At 37.3% G+C, this 23022-nt stretch overlaps 2 protein-coding genes across 4 annotated transcripts in view; one reads left to right on the top strand and one right to left on the bottom strand.

The window, feature by feature from the left end:
* RPS6KB1 (ribosomal protein S6 kinase B1) overlaps positions 1–4057 on the top strand; it is a 33002-nt gene extending 28945 nt beyond the window's left edge. For both annotated transcript variants that reach the window (XM_056816481.1, XM_056816482.1), the window contains exon 15: positions 80–4057. In XM_056816481.1, the coding sequence (XP_056672459.1) occupies positions 80–317 (238 nt within the window). In that variant the 3' untranslated portion in view covers positions 318–4057. The remainder of the gene's footprint in view (positions 1–79) is intronic.
* Positions 1058–19526, bottom strand: RNFT1 (ring finger protein, transmembrane 1). Of its 2 annotated transcripts, none has more exons than XM_007481772.3 (9): positions 19137–19444; positions 16969–17429; positions 16633–16709; positions 15154–15254; positions 14544–14697; positions 12678–12839; positions 11914–11979; positions 9237–9338; positions 1058–1189 (listed from the first exon to the last, which is right to left on the bottom strand). In XM_007481772.3, the coding sequence occupies exons 2-9, from the start codon at positions 17372–17374 to the stop codon at positions 1187–1189; spliced, it is 1071 nt and encodes a 356-aa protein (XP_007481834.2). In that variant the 5' UTR covers positions 17375–17429; positions 19137–19444; the 3' UTR covers positions 1058–1186. The 2 variants fall into 2 exon arrangements, with proteins under 2 accessions (XP_007481834.2, XP_007481833.2); XM_007481771.3 differs by lacking the exon at positions 1058–1189 and adding an exon at positions 5139–8688 and having other exon boundaries at positions 19137–19526.
* Positions 19527–23022: the final 3496 nt, after the last annotated feature.

The following is a 23022-nucleotide window of genomic DNA, read 5'->3' as shown; positions in this document are numbered from 1 at the left end:
TTAATGTAAAGGAAATTATTTAGGGTTTGCTATTACACTTGAGACAGCTACTAACTGTTATTTCTACCTTGTCTTAAAGCCCAGTCAAATTTTCTCCTGGGGATTTCTGGGGAAGAGGTGCTTCAGCCAGTGCAGCAACTACTCAGACACCTGTGGATTATCCCATGGAGACGAGTGGAATAGAACAAATGGATGTGACGGTGAGTGGAGAGGCATCAGCACCACTTCCAATCCGACAGCCTAACTCTGGGCCATACAAAAAACAAGCTTTTCCCATGATTTCCAAACGGCCAGAACACTTGCGTATGAATCTATGACGGCAATTTTCAACAAATTTCAGGCAAAAAACAATGGGACGTGAACATCCTACAAGCTGAAATACATTGAGGGCTCAAAGAATGCCAGCCTCAGAGGGCCAGTGTCATATTGCACAGGACAGTTTGGAAAGAGGAAAAACAAAACATGGGTGTTTCTTTCTTTCTTTTTTTTTTAAATCAATCAATGGTGCAAAAAGACTTAAGAAAAATAGTATTGCCGAACTTTAGGCACATCAGTTAACTGATTCCCAGTGGCATCTTCTGACCTTATTAAGGATTTTCATGTTGATGGCTTGAAACTGACAGTATTAAGGGTAGGATGTTGCCTCAGAATCACTGTTATTGTGATTGTGTCAAGAAAGGTTAACTCTTTCATTGGGCAAAAAAGTATGAAATGCCTATACTTGCAATTGAGGACAAATTAGCATGCAAGCTTGGTCAAACTTTTTTCCAGCAGCGTGGAATCAAAGATAAAGAGATACAACTTAACAATTGATGTTTTATGTGCAAAAACTTAATGAATCTTTTTTTTATATAAATATATATTTTTCAAATAGATTTTTGATTCAGCTCATTATGGAAAACATCCCAAACTTTAAAATGCAAAATGATTGGTTGGTGTGAAGAAAACCAGACTACTTCTGTTTCTTCTTTTGGTGAAATAATAAAATGGCAAATGAATCATTGTTAACTACAGCTTTGGCTTGTTGGAGGGATTGGGGGTGAACTTAAGGTTTCCTTAGGATACTACCTGTAATTCCAGGAGAAATGGATCCATGCAGTGCTGCTGTGTTCTAAGCTTAACTGGAAGCCATGGGATAGACATAAACTCAGTGTCCTGTATTTCATCTTTATGCCGGGCCTGCATTTCACTGAAAAAAAAAAATAACCACCTAGTCTTTTACCAATATTTGGTTCAAAACACTAATTGTGGTCAGTCTGTGGTGCCCTAAATAGAGTCTGGATAAATGATATGGGCTGGTAGAGTCAGGGAAGACAGGACTGGGAATACTTAAGGGAAGGAATCTGCTCTCCAGGTTTTAGGTAATCTCATTACAGCTAACTGGTAAGATCTTAAATTTTTATTTCTTTTACTGTGTATGGTGTTTACCCTCCATTTCCATTTTTCCTCAACAGTTTAAAAAAAGATGGAAAAAAGTACACTTTTTTCCTATGTTGGGGCTTAAGCATTTTCTGATTGTAAAAGTATTAGATGGCCTTTTGATGAATGTCTTCCACAGTAAAGAGACCTTAGTGGCTTAATTTAGGAAAACATGTTACAAAGACACTGGTTTTTTAAATTGTCATAAATTCTGTACTTATAGGTACAAAGAATAAAAATAAAGGTAATTTTACCTTACTTAAATACGTCCTGCCTTAAAGAAAGCATTTCCATGATTTTAGTTGGTTTCATGAAATGGGTAATATCAGCAAAGTTTTATAAGAGTGTGTGTTCAGGTGCATACTGGTGTAACACATAATCCATGCAATTGTAGTTTTGTCCTTTCACTCTTTTGTCAAGTCTTATCATTAAGTCCTTGATTGTGCAAAGTCAACTTATGATACTTCACAACCATAAAGATTTTTTTTTTAATAGACACTGCTCATGCCAAACCTTTTTGAGCCATAGGATCCAAGCCATAAAATTCTTTATGCATATTGAGTCTAATCAGTAAAAGGCAAGATTTGCTTTGTTAATAACTCAAGATAAAATCCTGCCACTGTATCCAAAAATGAAATTAGAATTTTTTCCCCCCAGTTGTGGCAGTGACTAAAATAATTGTTAGTTCCACATTGAAGATACTTTCTGGATCTGGGAAAAAAATTTTTTTTTCTGTAAATTTTTGGTATCTCAACAGGTATTTTAAAGAACTTCCAGTATTGCTCAATGGACAGTTAATAGTTCAGGACAATAATTCAGCTTCACTGGCAACACCTTTCTTTTTTCTTGTTAATTTGTGACATTTGGCAAAAAACAAACTCTGATGGTCATGTATGTTGGCAGATGGGCTTTATGTTGAACTTCTAGACATTCTATTGCTTGTCACCATGCATGAATATGCTGTCAGGTACCTGACCAAATTCCAGTAATATTTTTCCACCAAAAGTCTCCTTCAGTCCTACTAAGAACATTTGCACTGTGATTGGCTAGCTATAACTATCCTATTCATAATTTATCTTTTTCTTAATATGAGTGGCAATAATGGCAAACTTTTTTCTGGTCACACAAATAGTGTTAACTATATACCCACACATACTTATGTTTGTGTGTTGTGTGTGTGTGTGTGTGTGTGTGTGTGTGTGAGATCTGTGTTTATCTTCAGCTTAATAGCCGTTAAAAGTGAACTTGACTTACATGCTGTCACATGCTAAGAAATCATATTTCATAATGGATATCCCTGACATGACTATGAAAATGTGGTGTCACAGACAGCAAGCACACACCTATGCAATATGGCTTATCCTATTCAACAAACATCCATTTAAAAAGCATTTGTTGAATCGAATCCTATATTTATTTGTAAAAATCCAAATGTAGTTTAAAGTCTAGTTTCATTATTCGTCTTAAATTTTCTAGGAGCAACTTCATTCTAGCTTATGATTATTTCAGGTAAGTACTAGTATGTAGAAGAGCTTTCTTTTGGTCACTTAAAATTTTATTTTAAAAAGACAACTATAGAATTTTTTTCAGACAAGGTTTTTTTTTTTCTTTTTGACCACAATGTAATCACTGAGCTTCACGTGTTGATTTGATTTTATAGGATTTATAGCATCATACCTTTATTAATCTCAGCAGTTTACAAACCCCACTTTAACTATGTATTTAATCTTTAACTTGTACCAGAATTTTTTTAGAAATATTAGAGATTTTTAAAGAAAGTATCCACTCCTTTCCCTTCTTAACCCTTTGCAATGAAGCAAATTTAATCCATACAAATTGTTGGGGTGTCCCCATCCCCATTCTATTTTTTAATGTAGAAATAATTGGGGTTATGCATGTTTGGTATGCCACATCAACTTTTATTGAATTCTAGGTAATAGATGGTTATATTCTAAAAGGAATTCACGTACAGAGAGATGGTAAAGCTATAAACTTCATATTTAACACAGGACACAGTATTTAGGGGAAACTTGTAGTTTTATGTGGTTACTATCTAAGATTTATTTATATAGCCCTAAAGGTTATTTATATAAGAAATGCTGAGTTTATGAAGGATTGGCTTTTTGATGCCATATTTAAAATAGCGAATTTTTTTACTTAAATTCAAGGAGTTTGGGGGATGTGGAAAAAGGGTGGTGAAGAATAACCATTGAAGTCCAAATCTCCTTTTCCATCAGTAGTAGTAGTCACTAGCAGGCTGGAAAAAGACAAATATTTACTACTAAAGTATTTGGATCCATGTCTCTTGATGGGAAAAGAATATGCAGAACTGTTCATTTATCTTAATTCATAAACCTCTTAACAGCACAAGATTTGTCTTAAAGGGATATGGTTGTTACATCTAAGGGTTCACCTATATTGTGTTTGCTCTTTACAATGGTTCTTTTTTCTGCTATCCCAAGTTGGCTTTGCATCCATCTATCAGAATAAATTCTTCAGCTGCCTTACTAGGAGTGATATAAGGGTGACACTTTTTCTGCTTTTCATCTTGTATTTAGTTTACTGTAATAAAAATATACTTTATTTCAGAATGAATGGATGTAAATAGCAATTAAATGCAAATTTGAATGAACATGAATTAGAAGTCATTTTATTTATTGTTCTAAATCAAGTTAGAAATAGAATGTATTTGGGTTGGACAAATGGTTAATATATATAAGCCAGTCTTATTGTGTATGTTTGTATTGTTAAAATTAGACAACTGGCTTTTTTGCCTAGAAAAGGCAACCAACATTTAAATTCTGGTTCTCGTTGCCACCCATTCTGTATAAACAGTGCTATTTTAGTTAATTGTGAGCTGGTTGATAGATTTGAAATGTTTGCTTGCCTTTTTTTTTTAATGAAACTCTTATGCTGCCTTAACCTGAAATAGCTAGTTGTAAATACAGTAGTATTCAAAAGGCCCAGGATTAGGCTCATAGTTCTAGATAGAGCTAGAACCAACCTTAGCGAATAATAAATGTAGAAACGGAGGCCCAACCAAACTCTGGACTTTGCCTCTAAAGTCACACAAATGCTTTTTCTGCTTTTCTGTCGGCAAAAGAAGTCTCACTATATAACTGATGTCAATTGTTTGTAACTCAAAATTCATTTTAACAAAATGTATAGTTGTGTAGTTAAGTCAGGCACAAAGATCTGTTTAAAATTACTCATGTGCCAATGTGCATTAGAATGTTTCTATGGGGAAATATTCACGTTTTCAACTTTGGAAGCCAAGGAATGGATTTCTACTTTATTTGGCAGTGTCCCCAGCTACTAGCACACCTTAATAAATTCTTGTTGATTGATGTCTATCCAATTCTTCAAACAAGGATTATAGGAGGGGCAGGAAATAGCCTGATGGATGAGAATCTTTAAGGAACTCCAGGGAATTGGCCTCTGCTGCCCACTGCCACTATTTTTTTACTAGGGATTTTCCCTTTTGAGCACTAGAATGAAGTAGCAGCTTCGAGCAGGTGTTTGTTTTCATTTGGGGAAGAGATTTAAACTGCTAGCAGACAGAACAAAGTACCTTTAAAAACAGAAGTTCCCACCCTCCCTCTTTATTTAGGCTGAAAACTCAGGGGCTAAATTAGAGGTGTTAAAAAATGGATGACATGAAATATATTTAAAATGCCCCCAATGGGCAATGTACTGGTAATACAAAGATGAAATAAGTCTTTACCCTTAAGGAGTTAACCATTTAATAAGGATAATACATGTACACAACTGACCATTATTAAAGTCCAAAGTGTATGTTAGCACTTTTATCAAGGAAGAGAAATGACACTTTGAAGATCTAACCTTAAAAGACTGCAGTCTGGCCAAGAATGAGGGAAAGTAGTTGGAATACTATAAATACAAGCAAGATAAAGTTAAAAATAAGATGGGTGGGGAATGAGAACTTGGGGAAACAGACCATAGCTATAGAGAAAGGGAAGTTCCTGTGCTTTTCTAGGGGTTGTTTGTATAAACAGAACAAACCTTGGGCAGTCTTAGTATTAATATTCAGATTTCCAGTGAATGACAAGGTTACACACATGACATCCTGTAGGAGTTTTTTAACAGCTTGCTTTTTTAATAGTTCTCTTACTAATATATTGCACCTTTTTCTGAAATAATGGAGCCCTTCATAATGTTTATGTTGAGAAATAAAACTTCCTGAACAAGTCTGATTAAGCAGGCTTTGTTTCAGAGCTCTTCTGTACTTTCAACATTCTCCTTAAGGGATGGTTATCATTAAGAGTGCTTTTATTTCACTAGTGTGTTTATGGCCCCATGTCCCAGCCATTCTGTTTTTTTTTTTTTAAACCCTCACCTTCCATCTTGGAATCAGTACTGTGTATTGGTTCCAAGGCAGAGAGTGGTATGGGCTAGGCAATGGGGGTGTCAAGTGACTTGCCCAGGGTCACATAGCTGGAAGTATCTGAGGCCAGATTGGAACCTAGCACACCTCCCGTCTTCTAGGCCTGGCTCTCAATCCACTGAGCTACCTAGCCTCCCTCTCCCACCCCCCATCATTCTGTTTTAACAAGCCAAATATAAGCTAGCTATAATTTGTAATTGTTGAGAGTTCCTTTTTTACAGAACTAGAGTATCTTGGGATTTAGTTGCATTATGGTTGCTGTGGTGTTTTCTAATCCAGGAAAAGTTAAGACAACATTAAATCATCTGTTGTGCACATTTTTTTTTAGTTCCAAACTGGCTTCAATTCAAACATTTATTAATCACCTGTGTAAAAGCACTGAGCTACTACATTCCAAGCAGTTTAGATAAGGCACAGTCCCTGCCCTCAAAGAGCTTACAGTCTAGGAGGGGGCTGAGACACAAATAACTATAATATAAAACAATATACAAGTGCAAAGGTAGCACAAAGTGTGAATTCCAATGGGGAGTAAGGCATTAAATAGTAATGTAACAAGGGGAGAAGGGCTTCTAGGCAGAAATTAAGAATCGGAATAACTGGTATCTGTTCCACTATAAATGCTCCCTCTGTTGATACACATCTCCTTTTCTATGAGCAATCCATACAGTCCAACTCAGGACTTAACTTTTTTTGTGTCATGAACCCTTTTGGATCCCTCCTCATAATGTTCTTATGTGCATAACAAACATAGAGGATTACAAACAAAAAAGTATTATATTGATAATTATCAAAATATTCTTTTAAAAAAATGTTCATGTATCTCAGATTAAGAACCTTTGATCCCAGTTGATATCAGCACCTTTGTCAGCCCAATCTAATCTTAATGTGCAATTTCTTTCTGCATTAGGGCTACCCACACCAATCAGTGGTACAGGCAGGGGAATACGCTAAGAAATATTGGCTGTTAAAAAGTGGCAGTTCTAAAGCTTTAGCTGGTAGGATGGATCCATACTAGTTTGTAGCAAACTTTTAGGGTGAACTGTAGGAAGGCAGGAAGCTTCTCTGCCCAGTGTAAGGCATACTGTAATTTAAGAGTCACTATGGGTGCAAACTCTAAGTATTAACTAGAGCACAGTTTCAGTAAACTTACAGAGGAAGATTTAATTCATTCCCTTAAGTTTTTAAACTAAAAAATTTACAGAACTTTGACTTAAAAGCCAACATTAGAAAAATACAGTAAGTACAAATAACTGTTGAAATATAGTGATTCAGTATGGTGTGCTGCTTTTATAGAAATCATAAAATCCTCATGAATTTGTAGCAGCAAAAATGGAAATTTCTTATGATTTTTACCAAAGTGAAAATAATTTGACACAAAATTGAACCTTTCAGACAAAATGTATTCTGTATAAAACAGAAACTAGGTTCTTTCACTGACTTTCCTTCCAAGAGTAATGAAAACATAACTGAGAATCAGCCCACTAGTTCAATATAAGGTGACAATTTTAACATTTATTTAGATCTGATTCATTTGATAACACTTCAGTGCCATTTCCTCAGGAGAGTAGAGAAGCCAAATATTCTTTCCTTTAATATATTGACCAAGTTAAGGCAAAGAAAATATCAGCCTTTGTGTAACTAGATAATAAGAAACAAAGTAATATCCCAAATCTAGATAGTAACTACTAATGAAGGAATGAATGCCATTTCCCCCCAAAGGCACAGTAGCCTCAAAGCAAACTACAGGGTTAATGCTCTAAAAAAAATGGATAAAAGAAAATTAAGCCACAAAATTTATTCCTCTTATTTTTAAAGTAAATACATAACGAAGAATAATCTTTTCATATTCTGGTTAAGTTTAGCTTATTTTCTCTTGGTATGGAAATCCTTCATAATCAGCAAATTATATTGTCAACTGTGTAAGATGGCCACTAACACTAGAAACAAGCAAAAATAATAAATACAAGTTGACAAGCAGCGTGCTTGCACAAGGCCCACCGAAATTTGTAAAATTTCGTTTATTCTCACTGATTGCTAGTCACAGCAACAGTTAACAATAATTTCATACATATCTCCCCATGTCAATTCCTTTGACTTAGAAAATCTGATTTAGACAAAATAAAGTATTTAGAATTTTATTAAAAATACAAATTTTATAAAATATTCTATAGGAATTATTCCCATTATTCTTAAAAGCCAACACAGGAAAAATTCATTGAAATGCCTCATGATGGTATAAGAATTCTAGGAATAGTTCAGATTTGGGTTTATAAAAGTCAATGTTCTCTAAAAAGCTAGAATTTTTGTATATTACATGTACCTTAAAACCATGAAAAAATAAGATTTTGATTCTAGCAGCCTGAGTTCCTCAAAATAAACTACTAGTAGTTACATGCTAAGAATGTCTAAACAATTTATCACTAGACACATCTTTAATTACACACAAATACTAGAATAAAAGTAGTGTTTGAACAACATTGAATTAGAAGAAAAGTCAAAATAACACGGGGTTGTTTTTTACCCATTTAATTCTTAAAATTTCATGTCTGTAGACAGAATTTTTTTTAACTTTTTTCTAATAGTCTTAAAATGTCTGATTTGGATGCTTAAGGTTAGGTTTGAACTAAAAACACTGGAAATCCATTGAAAATTCACTTATAGAAGTACCTCCATTAAAACATCAAATGAAAACCAGCATCTTACAAACACCAAATAGCAGTTGACAGGATTTAATAAATCTGAAGATGTGATGAAGTGGCTCCATCTTTCCATTTGTTTACATGGTCTGAAATAACAGTTCTGCAAAGTGGACATGTTTTCTCTCTATTAAACCATAACGTGATACACTCTTCACAAAATATATGCTGTAATGGAAGCAAGAACTGGCTTTTATACTTGGTAAACATTCATCCTAACATTTTACTATTTAAAATACCCATTACATTTCATAGGATTTTCAGACTGACTTGGATAGCTACTCCAAATTCTTAAATTTAGATACAAATTTAAGCTCTGTAGAAATTCTTATTTTTCCAAGTTAAACACCTATATATAGTGGTAGAAGCAGAAAACAGTTACCTGACTCCCAATATGTGTTCTATGGTATCAGCCACATGATAGTTAATTCAAACTACAATGATCTTGATGGTAGTGATATATATGCTTTTATAATTACACTTTTGGCCCAAGGATTGGTACCTTTTAGGATATCAATTGGACAATTTTGAATTCGAAAAAAACGAATTGAGGTTTTGTTCCCAGAATTTTCCAAATTACTTTATAGCTCCACAAATTTAATTTGTCTGTTCCAGTGGCTTCCTACACTATTCTTGTCATTACCGTCATAAACTAACTTCCTTCAAATTCTGGAGATTTTTTGCATGGTTTTAAGAGGCAGCTTATTTATAATTACCTGACAGATGAGAAGGATAGGCTTTTGGAATTCAGCCTGGCAGATAGAACAGAGATCATCAGCTTCTGAACATTGTCTTTTGGAGGCTGTCACTCCATAACTCTACAAAATTAAGGAATTTTACCTTATTTTTTTGTCATTCATTTCCCTTAATTTTCAAGCTTTCTGCTCCTCCATCCCTTTTCCTCCTAAAATATATGTAATGGCCAAATCAGCAGTTTCCCCTAGAATCAGACTGGTTTTCTATCTGGCATAAACTTCCAAAGGATTTATCTAATGTGCAGAAATCAAAGAAATCATGCAACAGAGTGGGCAGGGAGAGCCAATACCTTAGAAAGGGAGATTCTGCAAGGAGTTGGGGATTTTCATATATAACATTAAGTCAGGAAGACCTGAGTTTGAATCATACTTTAGGCACTTGATAACTGTGATCTTGGGCAAGCCATTTAACCTCTATGTGCCTCAGTTTCCTCATGTGTAAAATGAGGATTGTTGTTAAGATCAATATACACAAAGTATCTCACAAAGTCTAAAGCACTATGTATTACTGCTAGTTATTACATAGTGAAAGAATGTTTAATCTTATAATAGTGAACACAGATCTAGAAAGGGAAGGGAAACAAAAAGTTCATAAAATCTTTAAGGCAGCATTTGCAAACACTTGAAAAGCTTTAAACTGAGTTTTCAGGTCAAATACCTCAGCAAAAGGGAGGAGCTCAGGAAAACTAAACAGATTTAACCAAATCTGTCAGGATATGGAATACTCCACCTCTGCAAAGAAGGATTTTCACCTGCAGTTTTCATCTCTTCAGGGTAATGCCTTCTATTAAGTCAACTGCATTGTCTCATAATCTATACTTCTTTTGCTTAGGGGTATGGGTATGTGTATATATTTGTGTGAGTGTGTGTGTTTATATAAGCTCTGTTCCTTAAGACACCCCTTTTAAAAATGTTTGTAGCAGAGAGCAGCTGGGTAGCTCAGTGGATTGAGAGCCAGGCCTAGAGACAGGAAGTCCTGGGTTCCAATCTGGCCTCAGACACTTCCCAGCTGTGTGATCCTGGGCAAGTCACTTGACCCCCATTGCCTAACCCTTACCACTCTTCTGCCTTGGAACCAATACACAGTATTGATTCCAAAATAGAAGATAAGAGTTTAAAAAAAAAATGTTTGTAGCACAGAGCTTCCTTGCTATCTGGCTTTTAAAAAGCCAGATAGGCTTTAAGGTATAAATGGACATGCATTGTAACAGTGAACATCTAGTTGTGAAAAGTGCTAATCAAAATACTCCTCACTTGAATCTAAATCTTTAGTTTGGCTTCTGACTTTATAATTCTGCTAAAAAAATGCTCTCTCCAAAGGTCTCTTTAACTGCTAGCATACAGGATATTTCAAAAGTGCAGCTTAAAACGGAACAAAGATTTTGGAACTCCTGTCAATGGCTTTGTCTTTCTTAGCCTTTTGCCTTCAGCATTTCAGCCTTTCCCTCCTGGACAATCTTCACTTTAGGTTTGGTGACATTGTACTCTGTCCTGGTACTCTTCAACTCTTAAGCCTCTTTTGCTGACTCTTCCTCTAGGTCATACTCAATGGGTTATCTCCCAAGGCTCAGTCCTAGGCTCTCTTCTCCCTCTATAACTATATCTTGGTTGGTAGTCTCATCAGCTTCCATGAGTTCAATGATCATTTCTATGGAGAAAGAATATATATTCTATATATCCAGCCTTAACTTCTCTCCTAGGTTATCACCACTTACCTATTGCAAATTTCTGGAAACATCTCAGACTTAAACAAGTCTGAAATGGAACTTTTACTTCCAAATCCTCCTCTCTTCCAAACTTATATTACCACCATCATCCTCTTAGTCACCTAGGCCTACAACTCACACTCACTCCACATCTCCAATCTGAGGCCATCTTATCATTTTAATCTTTATCACATCTCTTGCATGCCCTTTTCTCCACTGACAGATGCCTGCTTGGTGCAGACCCTCCTCACCTTTTGCTTGGAATATGGAAATAGCCTTCACAATTAAATCTCCTTGCCTTGAGTCTTTTCTCCAAGCCAATTTATCCTCCATTCCACTTCAAAATGATTTCCCCTGAAACACTAGTCTAACAATGCTACTTCTTTAATCAGTAAATTACAGGAGCTTCTTTACCTTCAGGATCAAATATACTTTACTCTGTTATATGTACTCTGAAATCTAACAAGAGCAGTCTCCTTGCTGTTCCTTTTCACTCAGTCCCAATTCCAAGCCTTTTCAGGGGCTGTATTCCACACCTAGAATGCTCACATCTTTCTCCTGGCTTACAGTCTCCTGTAAGACTCAGCCTATCTTACTGATAAGAGACCTTTTCTGCTCTTGCTCAACCTCTGTGTCTTCCATCTGAAATTACCTATTTTGTTCACTGTATATATCTTATATGTATAATTACTTGCATATTGTCTCCCCCATGACCATCCCATGACTAACATAAAAAATTATTCCTGAGCACTTTTTGGAGTAAACTACCAAAGATATAATTTTCTAAGACAAAATATAGTTTTTTTTTTTAAATTTTAATATTATTTTATTTGGTCGTTTTCATACATTATTCACTGGAAACAAAGATCGTTTTCTTTTCCTCCCCCCCCCCAAAATATAGTTTTTATGTAGCTGAAAAAAGGAATACTTACTGGTCGTGTTAAAAATATCCGTAAAGCCCGCCTGAAAGTTCTCAGATGCCCCAAAAAGTCTAGAAGCTGACATAGAGAATAAGTATGTTTAGTGCAAGGAGCTACTACATCTTTCAAAGTATTAGTGCAGTTATAAGTGATGTTCCACCCATCCCAAAATCCTCTAGCTCAAAACCCTATATTTAAATCCTTTGTCAACTCTGAAAATATGCCAAAGCTTCCTTTTAATTCCATATTAAGATTGTCTCCCAAATTTGGTTTAAATTTCATTCATTGGATATTTACTACATTTAGAGTTAAAACACTTTGCTAAATTGAAGTGTGGTACAGTTTAGGGTGAAATGACAAAACTTTCCCACCTGCAGTTTCTTGTTTCACCATATACTAATCTTGTAGAGGGTAAAAATGTACAGGATGACATCAGAAGTCAAAAAGAGAAAACTGAATTTTGGCTTTGTGCATATTTAATATATTACTATTACTTTAGGACAGATTAAAATATGAAGCCCTTAAGTAAACACCAAATTGTAGTAACGTATATAATTTTCAACGTCCCACAAATTCACTTGTTAAACTAATTACTATAAAGTAATTGATATTCCCTTTTTATAAATGAGAAAACTGAGGTTCAGCAAGGTTAAGTGAATTGCCTGTGCTCATTTGGCCAGTGAGCAACAGGATCTGAACCCCAGCTACTGCCCTAATCAAGGGTTACTTTCTAGAAATATTTCTACAAGATCAAAAGCAAGTTAAATATTACCTACTTTTAGAATGAGGTAGAGTAGACCCAGTAGAATCCCAAGACTCCATCCTGTTACACTGCCTCCTAAGTCCCCATAGCTAACAAGATAACGAAACCAAACTGGAATAGGAACAAATGTTCGATAATACTGGCACAATTCTTCTATGAGCATATACCAATAGCCCTAAAGAAAAAAAAAAGAGGAAACACACATAGTTCCAAAATGAACTTTAAAGGTATTGTTTTAGTTATAGCTCTATATATCATAATATGGTCCTAGATTTAGAGCCTAAAGGGATCATAAGGTTCATTTAGTATATACTTCCTCCCTCCCTTTCCCCTATTTCCCATCTCAGGAAATGAGGAGCCCAGGAGAGGTGAAAAGGCTTTCCCAGGGTCAAATGAGCAATTAAGGAACAAAACCTGGGCATGAACCCCAGGTATACAGATCCCACTCCAAAACTTTTCTCACTGCCACCTATGAATAGTAATAATGTCCACAGAATGGTGGCTTGCCCGGAAAATTCAAACTTATCAATTTCTATATATTTGAAGCCTGATTCCCTCTTTACATGGGGAATTAATTTACTTTAAAACAGTATCCAGAGTAATTTTAGGAAAGTGGTCTTTAGTAAAAATAAAACATTAACTAGTCTTCAATGAGGACTAAAATAGCTCTTTTTTTTAAAGGGGTAAAGTGTAGCTCAATTTAAAAAACATTGTAAATCAAAACAATGATCAAGACAGGAAGACAAACTAATCATCATATCCTAAATGTCACCATCATAAGACTTCATAGAAATTATATATCTAGAGACGGAATGGATCACACCTTTTACAAGTGAGAAATTAGGCCCAGAAGCTAGTTATGCTCAAGAACACACAATAAGTAACAAGTCAGGGTGGGAATACTGCAACCTAGCACTCTGTTCTGCTTCTTGGAACAGTCAAGAAAACTTGTATTACTGTGTAAATCATATAACTATTTTAAACTTCATATGAATCTCTTTACCTGTAAAGTATCTAACACTGGAATTATCAATAAACTGATTAGATATGAAAAAAATGAAAAACCTCAGAAAAGTTTCAATGACTTCTTTTGCTGATTTAAGATTTTTTTTTAAATCCTTATCTTCTGTCATGGAGTCAATACTGTGTATTGGCTCCAAGGCAGAAGAATGATAAGGGCTAGGCAATGGGGGTCAAGTGACTTGCCCAGGGTCACACAGCTAGGAAGTGGCTGAGGGAGGCTGATTTAAGATTTTAATGAATAATTAGACAGTCAAATATCAATTGACAATTTTATAGGAAGACAACTAAACCCTTTCAAAGGTCAGCCTATAATTTGACTTCAGCCCCATTTTTCTTTGTAACAGATATATTCCTCTATGGCAGCACTGGCAAAAGTTTTCAAGATCAAGTGCCCAGAGGGTAAACTCAAGCTGTCTGTGAGGCCTTGTGTCCCCCTCCCCACCCATTGGTGGGGGAGGAGGGCTTGCTTTGGATGGCTGGACAGAGGGGCAGGGCAGGCAAAAAAATGACCTCAAGCACTGGGAAGAGGGGGAGCTGAACAGCTCTGAGAGCTGGCTGGGCATGCATGTCAATATTTAGCCAATGCTGCTCTGTGGCTTCCTTGGTCACTTATTCAGTTTGCATTTTCTAAACAAATACTGGATAATAGTAGAGAGTGGCTAGCTAAAGATGAAAATTTTGTTGGAAGATAATCCACTATAGAGAATTCACATATAGATAATTGAGGTAAATGCACTAGGCTTTTCTGATCTGATAGTTTTAATTTTAAAAATTATTATTGGAGGGAGATCTTTTAAATGTAATCCTGTTAGCACTGTTAAGATTCTCACCACATGATCAGAAGTTAATTTCTTACCTTGGATTTAAAAGATATCACAAAAGAAGGCACCAACAAAATAAGGCATTTGAAGCCCATGAAGAGGAATTTAAGGATGAAGTCTGTAATTCCCACAATCCAGAGTACCTCCCAGAAGCTCAAAAAATCCAAAGTAGGATTTAAAAAGATTAAGCTACCAAAAGAAATACATCAAATTATTATTGAAGACACAATGTTGCTGTATTAAAATGTTACTTAGAATCCACTGAAAATAATCTCATTTTCACTCAAAGGATAGAAACGAAAACTTTAGATTCCTGAATAGGAATTTGTTTTTTTTTTAATGAACATAATCTCCTAGTTTATGGCTACCATCTGATGAACCAACCTGTTGAAGTTATCTTATACTACTTCAAAATGCAACCTGATTCCACCTTTTTTAAGCCCAGGATATAACTAAAGCCAGAAATTCTGACTTGTATCTCCACTCTGCATTATAACAGATTACAAACTGACCTCTGGTGTGTGAAGAATCTAAGTATTCTAAATGATATCTGGGAAGCAGTCTATAAATCTTTGTGGATATCTAAAAGACTGAAGTTTCTGTAGATACTGACATGCATAAAAATGGTACATGCAATCCAATTACCTGTAATAAAGTGATTGAGACTGAAAGGTATAATACAAGAGAACAGAAGATCCTGCTAAGAACACCAGTAAACAAGCGCACTGTACCTTTGAGCACCTTTCCTGAAAAATAAAACAATTTTACAATTTACAACTTAATTTTTCCAGAACATTAATGTTTATGAATAGCACCTAAATGTAATGGTCAGTTTCAGGTTTTTAAAGTTATTTTTATAGTGATTCAATTTAGGTATAGAGAACATCTGGTTCATTTGAATCTCATTCTAGCCACTATCATTTATAATTTTAGTTCTTAGTAAAGCAGTGAAATTGGTTTTAAAACAAATTTTGCAAATACAGGTTTTCCTTGAGATAGAAAAAAACATGTAATGATAGCCTATTTTCAAGTAGGTCAGACCAAATGTAAACCAATATGAGAACTTCTGCCCCAAACCCAAAAAACCAAACAAGTTCCACTTGGGCTAGAGCTAATTTTTAAAATATTTTGTTGAATTTTTAAAATTTTCATATTTTAATTGAGCTTTAAAGACAATGAAAATGATTCTCTAAAAGTCATTTTAAAAATTCATTGCTAAATCAAAAATATTTTACAAATTAAATTGGTTGGCTCATTTTAAATTAAAACAACTTTTAAACTTAACTTTATTGGGTTAAATCTTATATTTCTGCCTTTTTCTGCCAATTTCTGCCTATTTGCCATAACTGAAATGCATATTTGTAAAGTTGCTTTAAAATTAAATTAAGCAAATCAATCTACTTTCCCATAGTTTAATATGGGGATTCATTTTTTTCCCCATTCTTTTCAACTCTTAAGACAAGGGTAAAGGCTGGGCAAATAGGGTTAAGTAATTTACCCAAGGTCACACAGCTAGGATATGACCCAGGCCAGATTTGAGCCCAGGCCCTATATCTCTAAGCCTGGCTTTCAATTCATTGAGCCACCTAGCTGCCTTGGAAGGTACTTTCTAAGCAATTATCTACTTCATCAATTATGTTATGATATCCTTAGGCCAAGTTTTCTTAAAATAGTTAAGAACAGTAAACATTCAATAAACTTTCCCCCCCCAACCCAATTTCACCCTCAAACAATAGGGAGAATGTTAGGCAAAGTGTTTCGGGGTAGTTTTAGTATTATAAACATAGTTAAACTAGCTCAAAGAATAAAAGCACTTGCCCAGTTAACCCCTCCTAGGAGGTCAGAAGGTATTTTCTAAAACCTCTAAAAAGCTTAACTCACCAAGCATTCCTCTACTACCAGGATTTCAGCCACATACTCTCTTCAGATCAGATGGGGAAATGCGACAAAGTTATCTATCTATATATCCTGGTTGAGAATGAAACCTTAGGAATGTCACAATACATACATTTATGTCTGCTAAATTAACATGATCTAGCTTTTCCATTTCTCTCAAAAGTTAGCATGAAAATATAGAGAAATTTGGTATTTCAAAAATGTTTAATTGCTGAATATTGTACTTACTCTTAGAAAAACCTGATTTACAATGCTTTTGTTTGCATACATAAAAGTTGTTAGCAGCCCAATTCCAAGAGAAATGCCTGTTAGAAAATAAGTGCCAGTTATTTGGAAGGAAAAAAAAATCAAACAGGAGTTTCAAGATAGCAAAATGAAATGTTCAACTTCCAAAAAGTATTGAATCTAGTAATGGACTATATGGAGAGCTAACACAAATTATAACAAAATATACTACATAGTAAAAGCTATAAAAAAATAGCTTAAATGAATGTTAAAGTAATTATCCAGTAAATAAAATTAATTTAGCAATGGAAGTTAGTTACTTAATATTCATTGTTATACCTGTTATATGCTGCATTATAAGTTTGACACACAAAATTAAAATATATGGAAGACTTTTCTGCAACCACTGGAAGAGATATCGGAACTCAGAGAGAGAGCTGCTGCCATTTTCTCCTGGCTCCATGGTAGCATCATCAGGTTGTCTTGCTTCATTGTGTGAGTGACTTCTTAATCGACTGTGTAGGCAGCCCTGAGTATTGCTTTGGGAACCAGACCTTAAGTTTCTGGGAGTGGGACTTTCACCACACTCTCCAGGTACAGAGCTTATCTGGATATGAATGTCTCCAGGATGATGGCAAGAACCTTCACCAGTCATTCTTACAGTATGGGCACAATGAGAAGCTGGGGCAGTCTCACTGCCTCCAGTTCCTGGCAGGTTGTGAAGGTGGCTACAGTTGGCTTGCATGGCCTTGGACTGCTTTTCCTTTGATCCAGATTTTTTTTTTTGAGGGTTATGTCTCCTAAGTAAATAGTAAAAAGACTTTTTAATACACTTGGAAAAGAAGTGTTAAACAGAGAAAACAACACACTGTCCCTTACCTATTTTTATTTGCCAGAACCAACCACCATAGTAGGTATACCCCTTTCAGTATTTCACTTTTACATCTCTTGTTACTAGATTTCCATGCTTTCCTCAGTAAAGGTTTACTACCACAACATTCTCTCTGTGAACTTCCTACTGCAAAAATTCTTGGCAAACAGGAAGTTTTGAATACTTCTAATAAGACCTACTATGAGGAGGCAGCCCACTAATTTTTATTAGGACAGATGCCCAACAATGTTCACAGAAAAGAGCTGGATTCCAGTTACAACTTTTCTTCTTCCTATGTTAGTTTTCAATACCTTAGTTTGCTAATATGTAATTCGGATACAGTATCATCTAGATTATTTGTATCTCACTAGACTATTAGGAGAGCATGGGCTAAAGTATCTGCAAAAACATCTGGAGTTTCTAGGAGAAATACAAGAAAAAATAATTTGAATTAGCGTCACATTAATAATTATAGCCTATAAAAAGGTAAACTTGGCACTCAGTTCAGATATAGTTCTACCTCATGTAGCCTTCTGGGAACACTGGAGCCAAATAAAGCTGCACGATCACCCATAATTAATGCTTTAGTCAACAGCAAAGCACTTTTTTTTTTTTAAAGAATGCAGCTAAATGACTACTAACAACTCATAAAGAAGCCACTTGTTGACAGTCACAGATTAACTTAGCTAGGTCAACCCTGTGTAAGATAAGAGTAAAATGACAAATTGTACCCTTAAAAGAAAAGTGAATCCATCAGAGAAGGGAAGCAGGACATGGGGAGGAGCTGGAGAGGGGAGCAAGGGAAGCTGCCAAACCTTCCAGAGACTGGCAAAAAGCCTCCAGGGACCTAGAGACCTCTGCTGGACGGCTCTACCTCCTCCCAGGGAAGGAAGCTAGGGGTGGTATAAGGAAATCTTCCCCAGCTCTGGCCCAAAACTAGAGAAGGGGAGCTTCTCAGCAGGAAGTGTCAGATCCAGTCAGTCAAATCAACGACTATTTTATTAAACATCTGTGCACCCAAAACTACGCTAAATGCTGGAGGTGCAAATGACAAAAATAGCTCTGCCCTCAAGGAGCTCAAAGTCAGTAAGTCAACAAGCATCTATTACGATCCTATTGTGTACCAGGCACTTCAACACCGAAGTTACAAAAAGCAAAAGATGGTCCTTGTCCTTGAGATGCTATTAATGGAATAGGGGAGACAATATGCAAACAACTAGGTACAAAATAAACTGGAAACAATCAGCCGAACAGCACCAACATTAAGAGGGGTCCCAGGAAAGGTGGGATTTAGTTGAGACTTGACGCCAGGGAAGCCAAGAGGAAGAGTTGGGATAAAGGAGTATTCTACCTACGCAAAAGGTGCAGAGTTGGAAGATGAAGGAGGGTCTCCGAATCTCGAGTTCAGGGTCACGGGGGGTGGAGTGGGGGAGGGCGGAAGGAGTAAAGACTAGAAAGGTGGGAAGGGTGACAGAGGATTTAATGTCTGATTCTGGCCATAACAGGAGGCCACTGGAGTCTAGAGGAAGTGCGTTAACGAGATCAACCCTCCCCGACTCAACCCCTCTCCCGAGAGCCCCAGCCTGAGAAGCCTCGGGCACCCAGTCCGGCCCCCGTCCGCCTTTCCAGGGCTTACCTCTCATGATGAATCTGACAAGGGCTCGGTGGCGTCGGCAGCTACGGCGGCAAGAGAACGAGGAGTCGCTGCCGAGGCGGGCCCGTCACCCCTGGTCGTCATTACCGCCGCCCTCCCGCCGCCAACAACTGACACAGGCTGCGCCGGACCCGAGGAGCGGACGGCGGAGGCGGAGGCGGTGGAGGCGACGGCGCGCGCGCTCCCAGAACGTATGGGCCGCGTGCGCGCATACGCTAGTCACGCTGCAGGACGTCCCGGGAAGGAGGACTGGGAAAGCGGAGAAAAGAAGTGAGGCCGTAGAGCCAAACGTCCCTGAGCGGAGGCGGCGAGGTGTGGGTGGGGGCGTTGGGGTGGAGTGGAAACGGGTGCTGCTCCTCCCCCCATCTATTTAAAGCAATCAAACAATAAATAACCGCCCCCTTGCGGTGAAAACAGATACTTTGAGATTCAACTACCAAAGTGGGTCATGGGTACCAAGAGCTGCCCACTTGCTGCGGCGGACGGCAGTGGGAGGGGCTTGTTGCTATGGGCCGTGGCTCCACAGCTTCTGTTTGCTGGGCTGGGGTTCCGTGGCAGTGGTGTGAGGGAAGGCGAGGCCCTGACACTAGCAGGCCCCTGACAATCTTCCCGGGACCGGACGCTCCCTCTTGGACCCGAGCCCCGGTGACATCTTGTCGTTTCTTCGCCCCATGCGGCTTCCTGACTAAGTAGGGCCCGGGAAGCCTAGCCGACCCAAGGGCTTGACCGAGGCGAAGCAACCTTTGGGTGGCCCCGGCTCTTGCTCAGCCTCTGTTGAGTTCCACGAAACGATTGCACTGAGGATGCCAAATGAGAGGACTAGATAGGGTTAGGGCTCGGACCCTTAATTCCCGGATGGGGTAAGTTGCTCCACCAGGGAGGATTTGCACTTCTGCTTCAAGTTATCCGGGGCAGTAGAGAGATTTAGTGACTTTCCCAGGCGGACACACACCAATATGAGTCAGAGGTAGGACCTGAAACCAGTTCTTCCGGGCTTTAAGGCCATCTCTCTCCTATATCACGTTGGAGTTGCAAACATAGCCTTCCCTGATTTAGGAGTAAATAAATTGTTTACCCCCCTCCCCTTTGGAATGCAAAATGTATTTTCCTTCTTGCAGATCTCTAACCTGCACTCTTTGTAGTCTCAAGATTGTTTTTATTGATGAAAAGTTGCAGTTAAGTAAAAAGAATTTTAATTTGTCCTGTCAGGAAACACCCACCAGTTGTTGGAACTGTATTAAGTATTTTTGTAGACTTAAAAAAAAAAATCCTTGTGGGTAGGTCAGGCAGCTAATATGTTATCACTATATTAAATAAAAGAAAAAGTTTTATAGCTTTGCTTATGTCTTGTGCATTTTGAAGTTAGCTGCGAATTTGCAGGTTAAGCGATAAAAATAGCTTGCCTTTCATAATGCAAAGGAAATTATGGGAAGTAAGGCTGGAAAAATAAACGGTGGCCAAATGGTGAAGAACTAGAAATGCTGAAAAGAGTTCATATTTGATCATATAAATAGTGGGGAGCCAAGGGAATTTTTGGGTAGAAGAATGGCATGATCAGACCTGTACTTTAGGAAGAAGCCTACAGGCATGAATTTCTGGGAAATGGAATCCTAAAAAAATAGCTTCCTCTGTGCTCTCCTAGAAAGGAGCTAGTACCTGATAATCTCCAACTGAGGTCCCTTGTGAAAGCACAATTCTCAGTTCCTTTTCCACTTCAGAACTTAACATTCCCTCCTTATTTCTCTACCTTTAGTTACTTGGTTCTGAAGCATCACTTCTTATCTACAAAACCTCATTAGCTAAAGATTTCATACTTTAACTCAAGTGCTTGCTCTTTTCACTTCCCCTGTTTCAGATGTCTGGCTAAATTCTGTCACCCCAAGCATCTCTATATCCCATACTATATATACATACATGACACTTGCCTACAATAAGAACCATATGCTGTTTTCCCCAATGGTAAGGGAAGAGTCACTTCATATTTTACTATACCAAATATAAAACTGTTATATATATATATATATATATATATATATATATATATATATATATATGATGGATGGTAAAAAGAGATCTAGTTTTACCATTTGTTATCTATTGAGAACTTATAAGCATGTCTTGGTTCATTCTTTTTTTTTTATCCTTACCTTCTGTCTCAGAATTGATTCCTTTCAAGGTAGGAGAGTAGTAAGAGTAGGCAATTGGGGTTAAGTGACTTGCCCAGGATCACACAGATAAAAAGTATCTAAGGTCAGAATTGAACCCAAGCCCTCCCTGTCTCCAGGCCTGACTTTCTATACACTGACCCACCTAGCTGGGCCCTTTTACCCTTTAAAAAAAATGAAACTCTAAAAATATATATTTTAAAAAATGAATCTTACTTTCAAGTCCCCAAAACCACTTATTAGGGAATGCTTTCTATATACATATATATGCATATCTGTATACACAATTTTATGTATATATACATATACACATATGTACATATACACATATATTAGAAGTATATAGTATAGAGGCAGCTAGGTGGCTCAGTCAATTGAGAGTCAGGTCTAGAGATAGGAGGTCCTGATGTCATGGGCGTTGTACCCCGAGAAAATCAGACAAACTATCCCTTACACCCTCTGACTCCCAACCCAAAACATCTGACCCTGAGATGATTATCCTCCTTTGATTGTCCCATTGATCCAAATCATGAAAACCACCCCCTTGCCTTCAGGGAAAACTCCTCCCCAACCCCTTGCCCCAGAGTCAAGTCTTCATTGAATATAAAAACCCCAGAACTGAGGCATTGGGAGCAAACTCTGAGGTTGCTCCACTCATGCTGTCTTGCTTGCCAAAAATGCAGCATTACTAATACATCTCTCCTTACTTTTAAGTTAAGTTTGGAGTTTTGCATTCTTGCAAAAGGTGTCCTTCCCGAACACCACGGGTACACATCTGCACCCCACGACACTGACTTCAAATCTGGCCTCGGATCCTTCCTAGCTATGTGACCCTGGGCAAATCACTTAACCCCCATTGCCTAGCTCTTACCTCTCTTCTGCCTTATCCATTCTAAGACAGAAGATAAGGGTTTAAAAAGGAGTACTGGATATGGTATGGGATCATTGGCCAGTCACACAGACTAGGTGGTAGATCTTGCATCAGATCTTCCTAAATCTATACCTTACCTCATGCTGCTGCTGCTGCTTTGTGTGTATCTGTGTAAAACTTAGAAGGCAGAGCTTCCCACGTAGAGTAGTTTTTCTTCATTTTAGAAGAATTTACTGTGGTATAATATAGTTGGGGAGCCATACAATAGGAAAGGGTTGGAGAAGGAGCCAGGAATGCTTGGATTCCTCTAAGGTTCACAACTTCCAGATTGAACAGTAGTCCATGGGAAATTTATGGTTGGGATTGTAAATCACTTTCTCTGGTCTTTATTTCCTACCCACCCACCCACTCTCTTTACATTTTTGTAACCATTTTAGAAAGGAGTTGTAGCCTGGTCCTTGGGGTTGCTAAATTCTGTGTAAGGCTTGCTTCTACCTTAAGCACTGAATGCACATTTGGCTTTTATTCCAAACCAGCAAACTTCTTCAACTCCATCCAACTCCATAATCACATAACCACGGCTAGTTTATTAAATTAATTTTATGAATCTAAGAGAAACAATCAAAACAGAAAGGGGAGAATGAATAGAACACTCAACAGACAATAGAAATACAATAGCCAGTGATTATCTAACTTCAGGGAGCAGGAAAGACTTCCTGATTAGATACTGGAAGTGAGTGTAATTAATCAAAGCCTTCCCTTTCTGATTTAAGCCAGAGAAGGGAAAAGAGAACCTTAGATGAGGTGGGGTTGTCCCACAGAAATTGAATCA

This window comes from Monodelphis domestica, chromosome 2 (genome assembly GCF_027887165.1).
Source record: "Monodelphis domestica isolate mMonDom1 chromosome 2, mMonDom1.pri, whole genome shotgun sequence".
NCBI lineage: Eukaryota > Metazoa > Chordata > Mammalia > Didelphimorphia > Didelphidae > Monodelphis > Monodelphis domestica.
Note: the sequence above shows the minus strand (reverse complement) of the source record. Positions and strands in the feature narration are given on the sequence as shown.

Bases quoted from the DNA above. Each gene is read 5' to 3' on its own strand.
- RNFT1 (XM_007481771.3), bottom strand. From the start codon at position 17,374: ATGCAAGCCAACTGTAGCCACCTTCACAACCTGCCAGGAACTGGAGGC. The intron at 14,698-15,153 runs GTAATTGGATTG...TTCTTTTGGTAG, and splicing joins TCTCAATCACTTTATTACAG to CTTAATCTTTTTAAATCCTA. The intron at 12,840-14,543 runs GTAAGAAATTAA...TTTTTTCTTTAG, and splicing joins TGATATCTTTTAAATCCAAG to GGCTATTGGTATATGCTCAT.